We start from the raw sequence: 9,176 nt of genomic DNA, 5'->3' as shown, positions 1-9,176 counted from the left end.
TGAAGAGGTACATAAGAGGTATGTGGGAAGGCTACAGATCTTCCATGCCCTCCCAGGATGCACCATGCTCCAGGTATCTCCATGTGTTCAGCAACCTGGAAGCTCTCAGAATCTGTCCTTCTGAGTTTTTACGGAGGCTTCATTTATGTAGTGGCGATTGATTAAATAATTGGCCACTGGTGATCAACTCAACCTTCAGTTTTTTTACCCTCCCTGGAGACAGGGGGCTGAAAGTTCCAACCTTCTAATCACATGGTTGGTTTCCCTGCCAACCAACCCCCACTTGCAGACACTATAGGACACCATAGCCAAAAATAATTTTATTTGCATGCAAAGAGACATTTATCCCTTTGGAGAGTCCAAGGATTTTAGGAATGATTCCAAGGGTTTTAGGGGAGGATGAAAATAAAAATGTATATTTCTTAGTACATAGCAATATCACACCCACCTATTTAACACTACCACCTACCCTCTGTCATTCTGTGTCCAATTTTTTTAACTATTACAAAAGTTTATTTAATAAAAAGTTTAATATGAAAATGTACATGATTTAATTTTTACATCATAGAAAACAGACCCTTTGGAGAGGGGACATGAATTCCTCTGCTGGACAGCCATTATTTAGACTTGTTCCAAGGCTTTTAACGTGATGATACTGTTTCCTCCTATTTCCACTGTTCTAATATTGTTCTGCTGCCCACTAATTGCCATCTTCACACATTCATTTATCATAAGATTCATAAAATGACTGAATCCCCACAGTATTCCTTGGACACATCTACCACCATTTAATTTCAGTGACAACTTGTCCATAAGTTTTTTCAACTTGAGAGAGTGAGCTTTGTTTATGGTGTCTACTGAGCAGGCTCAGAGATGCACTGAAATGGAATTTATGGCCTCCATCACACTTCACAGATAGGCCCAGTGTTTCATGTCTGATATCACTCATTCTATTAGCCAATTGATTGTGGGCCTGTGTCCAAAATTTCAAGTCTTCTCCTTTGCCTGCAAACCTCCAAGCTTCCCTCCTCCCTTGCTTTCTCCAAGCCGATGACCCCCTTCCTACTACACAGAGAAAACAGAAGCTACCATAGGAAATGCTCATTGCTTCCACGGACTCACCTCCTACTGTGTCATTCCCTCAATCTGTCCTGTTCCTGGAGAAGAGAGGCTCTCTTCCTAGGCAATGTCTGGGTCTCAGCCTGCCTTCTTGAGGAGCTTACACTATATTAATTTTATCTGTTCTCTTCTAAATCTGTATCTCAGTCTCTCTTGGGTCCTTCCAATAAGCATTTGGGCAAGTTTCCGCCTCTCCCTCTTAAAAACCTAATGAAAACCCTCCTTGATCTCATATCTCCCTTTAGCTACTTCTTTACCTCTTTTGTTAGTGACCAGGTTCATTCTGCCATCACACAGCAATCCAATCACTGTGATGATGGATTTCTGCCTAAGAGGAAAAATTGTATTCACAACACTGTAATGCAAGGAAGCAGAAGAACAAATCTCCAGCAGGCCTCCCCAAAAATAGAGCTTGGAGGTGCTTATGAGATAGAAAGCAGGATGGTCTAAAGAGTTGGAAAAGATGACTGGCGGGTAGGAAAGGTGAGGTTGTTGGGATTTCTGCAAGCATAATTGAGCTACACAGTTCATCACATGACATGTGTGCAGAAAATGGCAGTGTTAGCATGATCTGAGGGTGGAGTTTTTGGCTCTCTGACATTGAAAGGTCATTCTTTGGTCACCTGCACAGGCCCAGTTGAAGGATCAGTGGTCTCAACCAGCTTGAACTGGAGAAGAGCTTCCCCCCTATAGTAACAGTTGCAGCTTTAAGCAACTGTTACTATAGTGACCCACAGTCAGAGACCTTACCTGATGTTAGCTAGTGGGAGTTTTAAGATCAACTAAAAGTAAGCAATTAAAAGCAAGCAAAGCAGTTTGATTACGTTTGGCAGGCTTAATCAGCTTAGCCCTCGCACACCCCCAGACCCTTCGGTTGGCCTCTACCTTTATTACATACTCAACACTGCTAACCATTTGTGACCATTGCCAAGGTCACCAATGAATGACCTCCATGGCAATTTATTATTAAACAAAAATTATGGGAGACCATTGTTTTGGGCTGAGCTCCTGTATTAGGCCCCAATAGACCAAACCAAACCAAAATGGAGTCACCCATGCTAAATTCCACATAATCAAACAGAAACTTTAAGAAGCAGATAGATCAACAAACAGATCAGTTTTTCCAGAAAACAGGATATTCTACTCTACCTGAGTCATCATAATCAGAAAGTTTCCTCTGCTGTAACCCTTACAAAAAAGTAACCTGATGTTAACGGATCGGTTGTTTTTCTATTGTTCTGTTTTCTTGTTTCCACCTTATAAAACCCACTATTCTGCCATTGCCTGGTGGAAGCTCTCATTCTATTTTGTAGAATGGAGGTTGCCACAATTCATGAATTGCAAATAAAAGCCAGCTAGTTCTATAAATAAATTTGTTGTCATTTTGTCTTTTGACAATTTATAAGTTCAGGATATACATTTCAGCATCTACTGTGCTGCAGACACTGTGCCAAGCATTGGAAATACATTGTAAACCAGACAGACTAAAATTCCTGTCTTCATGTAGCTTACCAATCTGGTCAATATTGGAGTGTGAAGGGCTCACATGAAACCTTTCTGTTTTCATTTTACTTCATTTTCAATGGAGCTGATCGCTTGCTAATTTTTGAAATATCTTTTACTGGACATTGTTTTTCTTAAGTGGCAGACACATTTCAGCTTCTTTGTCAACTTATTATCATCTTACCTTATATTGACCAAAGAAAAAAAGCCAAGCTTTTTTTTTTTTTTTTTTTTCTGAGACGGAGTCTCGCTCTGTTGCCCAGGCTGGAGTGCAGTGGTGTGATCTCAGCTCACTCCAAGCTCCGCCTCCTGAGTTCACGCCATTCTCCTGCCTCAGCCTCCTGAGTAGCTGGGACTACAGGCACCCGCCACCAAGTCCGGCTAAATTTTTTGTATTTTTAGTAGAGACGGGGTTTCACCGTGTTAGCCAGGATGATCTTGATGTCCTGACCTCGTGATCCACCCTCCTCAGCCTCCCAAAGTGCTGGGATTACAGGCGTGAGCCACCGCGCCCGGCCTTTTTTTTTTTTTTTTTCTTAACAGAGTCTCACTCTCTGGCCCAGGCTGGAATGCAGTGGCACCATCTCGGCTCATTGCAACCTCCTCCTCCCGGGTTCAAGTGATTCTCCTGCCTCAGCCTCCTGAGTATCTGGGATTACAAGCACACACCACCACACCCAGCTAATTTTTGTATTTTTAGAAGAGACAGGGTTTCACTATGTTGGCCAGGCTGGTCTCGAACTCCTGACTTAAGGTGATCCGCCTGCCTTGGACTCCCAAAGTGCTGGGATTACAGGCATGAGCCACCAGGCCTGGCAAAACTTTTAAATAATTAAAGTTAGTTTTATTCAGAAGGCTTCCTGAGGATTATAGACAGAGGCCGACAGCCCAGGAACAGCCCTTCTGCTCTGTCAGAGGTTCTGTCAGACCACTGTGACACAGGGCTTCAGCCCACTGTTTAGATACAGGTGGTGGAGGTTCAGTACATGCAAAATCACATCAAACTGGCTCAGAAGTTATATTATAGCAGAATCAAATCAAGGCTTCAGTGTAAGAGTACATCTGGTCATAGATTACTAAAGTACCTTTGGTTATAGATTGTAAAAGTATGATCACTAACCCGGTCAGACATCTTATGCGTAAGAAAAGCCAAGGGCCAGGATCATTTATCCTTTTAAGGAATTATGTTGACTCAGGCAAGAGACATGGGGGCCATGTGCTCTCTCCTGTTTTGTCCTCAAACTATCTTTCAGAGAGCTGCATGTTGTCACAGAGTCAGAAGTTTAAGCAGAAATGAGCAAATTTGGCTTCTTAAGTTTGCTACTTTGTCTCACACAGACTTTTTAAAATTTTTTCATTCATTTTTTTCATCCAACAAATTTTTGTTGAAGACAGAGTATGTGTTAGTCACTTTTCTAGGTGCTAGAAAATAGCAATGAAGAAGGGTGAGAGAAAAACCCTTGTCCTCATTGAAGCTCACTGTTTAGCAGGAACCTGAAAAGGTCACATGGAGCTAAGGAAGTGAGCCATGTAACACGAGAGGGAAAAGCATTTCAGGCAGAGGGAACATCAGTGCAAACGCCCTGGTGCAGGGATGAGAAGGTGAGCACTTGACAATCATGTCAGAGAGTTAACGGGGGAAGTAGTGTATGTGCTGAATTCTGCAAGGCCTTATGCTCCTCTGTGAGGTTTCTGGCTTTTCTCCTGGGTGACTGGGGGCTGCTGGAGGGTTTTAGGCTGAGGAGAAGGTTTTAAGCTCATCTGACATGTTTTCTATAAGGATCAGTCTGACTGCCACGTGGGAACAGGGAGGACTGCGGCTTGGACCAGGATGATGGAAGTCATTGAGTCCAACAGGAAATTGTGGAACTCCTGAGGGCTCAGCTGCCCCTGGTCTCTTCTCCCTGAGGTGAGAGTCCTGCAGTGAGACGTTGCTTATGTGACCCCATCTCCTCCCGTGGCGCCAGTCGCCTTCTACTCATTGGCAAGTCCAACCCAGGCATCTTCTCCGAGCTCCCTCTCTCATTGTTTCCATTTGGCTTTCTCACCATCACCTCAAACACAGCCTATCTTGTCCCCACCAAACATGCCCCACAAGCCACCCAGTGCTAAGCCAGACACTTGGAAGTTTATCTGCGATACTTCCCCGCACTTCACCTCCACATTCATTTAGCTCTGCACTAAATGAGTGGATTTATTCATCCATTTCTCTCCACATCCTTTCTAAGCCACCACTGTGTTTGCATTAGTCTCCCAACTGGACTCATGATGTCCACTCCTGTGCCCTTTCTCCCCAGTCCCTTCTCTAAGCTGCAGGCAAAGAGAATCTTTAAAAATTCAGATCTCATCAGATTACACCCCTGATTAAAATCTTTAAATGCCTTCCCATTGCTCCTAGATAAATACCAAAGTCCTTACAAAAGAAAATCCCCATCCCACCCTGAAGTATCTTACCCTTTCCTTCATCCCTAGTCATATTCTATACCCTGTCAGTCTTTCTTTCTTTTTTTTGAGATGAGTCTCTCTCCGTCGCCCAGGCTGGGGTGCAGTAGCGTGATCTCGGCTCACTGCAAGCTCCGCCTCCCAGGTTCACGCCGTTCTCCTGCCTCAGCCACCCCAGTAGCTGGGACTACAGGTGCCTGCCACCACGCCTGGCTAATTTTTTTGTATTTTTTAGTGGAGACGGGGTTTCACCGTGTTAGCCAGCATGGTCTCAATCTCCTGACCTTGTGATCCGCCCGCCTTGGCCTCCCAAAGTGCTGGGATTACAGGCGTGAGCCACCGCGCCCAGCCCAGTCTTTCTATTCACTCCAGAAGTATTAACTTTCTTTGGGTCCTTTCCACCGCAGTACCTTTGCACGTGATGCTCCCTGTGCTTAGAAGGCTGTCTCACACCCTCTTTACCTTCTGTCTCCTCCAGGTCTCAGCTTACGTAGCTTTCCCAGGAAAGCATGTGCAACCCCAGATGAGATTAGAGCTGTCTCTCTCCACAAGCTCACACCACCTTGGATTTCTCTTTCATGGTGTCATCACAATTAGAATGTATTGTTTATATCAAGGGTTGGTGAATATTTTTCCATCTTATAAGCTCTACACCACGTCTATCTTCTCACCATGGTATCTCCAGTTTTGAGGACAGTGCGTGCACACAGACGGGCTTACTAAATGATGATGTCCTTAGATCCAAACAAGGAGGCCTTTGCCTGAATCCTGCTCCTGCCCTCCTCCAGCTGTGTGAGGTAAAAAGTCTATAGGTCCAAGGGGAGTTGTCCACCCAAGGCTATGTCCTCCTTCTAAGTGCCCAGGACTCTAAAATTTCTACCCCAAAGGCCCAGGACCCACGTCAATGGTCTCTGTGTGCCTCTTACCTGGGCCTATTCTCACGAAGGTGGATGATGCCATTAGAATGAGTGCCTTTAGGCCTGAGGCATGTCCATAGAGTGGTGGGTGAAGCTGTGTGTGCAGCTTGGACATGCAAGGTAGAGCATCCACACACCTGTGTGCAAGGATACATGGTACAGAACTCAGCTTCGGTGGGAAAAAAGTTGTCAGGCCATGGTTGGAGGGCTAGGGCCAGCAATCCTTGCACTGTCACATTTGAGCACAGAACTGTGAGCGTTCCAAGAATTCTATATTCAAACCTAGTTTTTCAGGTCATCTTGAAAGTGAATGGGTCAAAGTAGTATAAAACATTTTATATAATGATTTGTTACCTAGATTTGTAATTGTGAAATATCTATACACTTGCTATGTGGACGTCAAATCCTGATAATGAGTATTTATTGAATGAATAAATAAATGAATAGGTTTATTCCTGGATCTCACCATTTGCCATTTGTAGTGACTGGATGAAAAAAATGAATGAATGCTTCATGCAAATAAATCCCCACAAAGGCAAATGCATTTCATTTAAAGTGAAGATCCAGCTGCCAAGAGAATTAATCTGTCTACCTAGGTTGAAATGTTTTTTCTCAGGGCAGCTCTGACTTGGATGCTTCCATTTTATAAGCCAGTGACAAGTATAAGTAATAATAGTGAACACTTAGTGGGCTCTATGTTCAGGACTGTTTTAAGCCCACCATATAGATTAACTAAATACTCACAATTCTATGAGGCAGGTGCTATTATCATTCCCATTTGACAGATGAGGAAACTGAGGCTCATAAAGCCAGATGAGGACCAGAGATGGAGAGAACAAGGATGAGGGAGAAAGAAGGGAGGAAGGACTGAGCATAGATTCAAGGTTATGGAGACCCGAGAGTAACTTACTCTAGGTCACACAGCTAGTAAATTACAAAGCTAGAGCTAAGTTCCCAGGCAGCCTGTGCTGCATACATTATGCTACGGTATTTGCAGAAGTTAAAGTCCTCCTGTGGCCGGGCGCGGTGGCTCACGCCTGTAATCCCAGCACTTTGGGAGGCCGAGGCGGGCGGATCACGAGGTCAGGAGATCGAGACCATCCTGGCTAACATGGTGAAACCCCGTCTCTACTAAAAATACAAAAAATTAGCCGGGCGTGGTGGCGGGCGCCTGTAGTCCCAGCTACTCGGGAGGCTGAGGCAGGGGAATGGCGTGAACCCGGGAGGCGGAGCTTGCAGTGAGCTGAGATTGCGCCACTGCACTCCAGCCTGGGTGACAGAGCCAGACTCCGTCTCAAAAAAAAAAAAGTCCTCCTGTGTCTCCCCCTTGTTATCAATACCCAGGGCCTCTTGGAGTCTGAGCCAGGATCTATGGGTGTCAGGGCCATACTCTCTAATGGCCGAGTTGCCTTTGTAATGGGTGAGAAATGATAAGGGATTAAATTTGGAGTTCAGTCAGCAGGATGACTAATACCCCCAGAGGGAAGCAGTTCATCCAATTTTTACATTCAATTTCCTCCTACAGCTTTAGAAGAAAACAAAGAAAAGACAAAGAGCATCTCATGATAAAGAAAGTTATTAGATTTTCTTTTTTTTTTTTTTTTTGAGACGGAGTCTCGCTCTGTCGCCCAGGCTGGAGTACAGTGGCGCGATCTCGGCTCACTGCAAGCTCCGCCTCCTGGGTTCACGCCATTCTCCTGCCTCAGCCCCCTGAGTAGCTGGGACTACAGGCGCCCGCCACCACGCCCGGCTAATTTTTAGTATTTTTAGTAGAGACGGGGTTTCACCGTGTTAGCCAGGATGGTCTCGATCTCCTGACCTCGTGATCCACCCGCCTCGGCCTCCCAAAGTGCTGGGATTACAGGCGTGAGCCACCGCGCCCGGCCTAGATTTTCGTTTACTGGTCATGATACCAAGGGTCGTGAATGGGAAAATAAATTGTAACTCCTTAAAGGTGAATTTCTCACATGCTGCAAACTTTAATTAGTAAGAACATTAACAGCCTGCAAATGCTCTCGTTCCACCTGAGTGGATTACTGTTGTTCAAATAGGAAAGCTAAGTATCCCCTTCCTGCTCTCCAGCTGTAGGATCACCAGCAGCAGCTCTAAGAAGGACCCCTAGAGATAGTCTAAGCCAGATGAGGACCAGAGATGGAGAGAACAAGGATGAGGGAGAAAGAAGGGAGGAAGGACTGAGCATAGATTCAAGATTATGGAGCCCTGAGAGTCCTTACATCCCCAACTGCGCATTTTCAGCAGATACTCAGGGTCTCCCTTGTGTGAGGGGAAAGTTCAATATCACATTAACAAATGTCCATCTCCAGGGGTAATCAGTAGCCACTGGAGTTTCAGGCAGCATCAATGTTAATTAAAAATTTGGATATAATTTTTTGCATAATAAAAAGTTTTTTCTTTATTTCAATGTTATTCTCTGCTGCATTATTTATAATAGCAAAAAAAAATGACATGCCTTTTGAATTTTGTCACTGGCACTGAAATAACGTCAGTTCGTTTTTCCTTTTTCACTCATTCTGATCTTCCACTTCCAAATTTACAAACCTGTATTTCATAGGGCTGTTTTGATAATACAATAAAATAAAATAAAACATTTATAAGTTCAGCACAATTGCCATTTACTAGTAACCATAATTTATTGAAATGACATAATGTAAAAATTCCTAACACATGGTAGGCATTTAACACATTTGCTGAAAGAAAACAAAACAAAGCAAATTTTAAAAAAAGGTTGGAAAATGGCTAAATTTAAAAGGATAATCCTCTCCTCTTCTAGGCTTCCATGGATGTGTCCCAAACCAGAGCAATAGAAACAAATCAGACTTCAAACTTGGGATATTCCCAATGATTCCAAAGAAGGTAACAAAATGCAGGCTTTGGCATCAGTTCTCCTAAAACACAAACAGCATAAAGTACTCAGAATAGTAACTTACAGTCCATAAAGCAATTGCTCATGTTCTCAGGTGGTCATTTGGAAGGTCCATTTGTCCTGCACCAGCATGCACTTTGAGCTTCCACTGCCAGTGGTTGTATCTGTTATAGTACGTAGCTAGTTAGGGATGAGTAGGGGAGAAGAGGGATACCTTCAACATCCCCCTACACAAACCAGGAATGTCAGCTGACCATCAGGTGATGGTCAGGTGGTTGTTAACTGTCTCTTTCAAATAATAATTGGTTACA

The 9,176-nt window shown here is 44.1% G+C and overlaps 1 protein-coding gene across 1 annotated transcript; it reads right to left on the bottom strand.

The window, feature by feature from the left end:
- Positions 1-621: 621 nt before the first annotated feature.
- LOC101132482 (small nuclear ribonucleoprotein G-like) lies at positions 622-843 on the bottom strand. Its single transcript, XM_055356057.1, has one exon. It carries the CDS (start codon positions 811-813, stop codon positions 622-624), a length of 192 nt encoding a protein of 63 aa, XP_055212032.1. The 5' UTR covers positions 814-843.
- Positions 844-9,176: the final 8,333 nt, after the last annotated feature.

Source organism: Gorilla gorilla, chromosome 9, assembly GCF_029281585.2.
Source record: "Gorilla gorilla gorilla isolate KB3781 chromosome 9, NHGRI_mGorGor1-v2.1_pri, whole genome shotgun sequence".
Taxonomy (NCBI): domain Eukaryota; kingdom Metazoa; phylum Chordata; class Mammalia; order Primates; family Hominidae; genus Gorilla; species Gorilla gorilla.
This window is presented reverse-complemented; position numbering and strand designations above follow the sequence as displayed.

Bases quoted from the DNA above. Each gene is read 5' to 3' on its own strand.
- LOC101132482 (XM_055356057.1), bottom strand. From the start codon at position 813: ATGGACAAGTTGTCACTGAAATTAAATGGTGGTAGATGTGTCCAAGGA.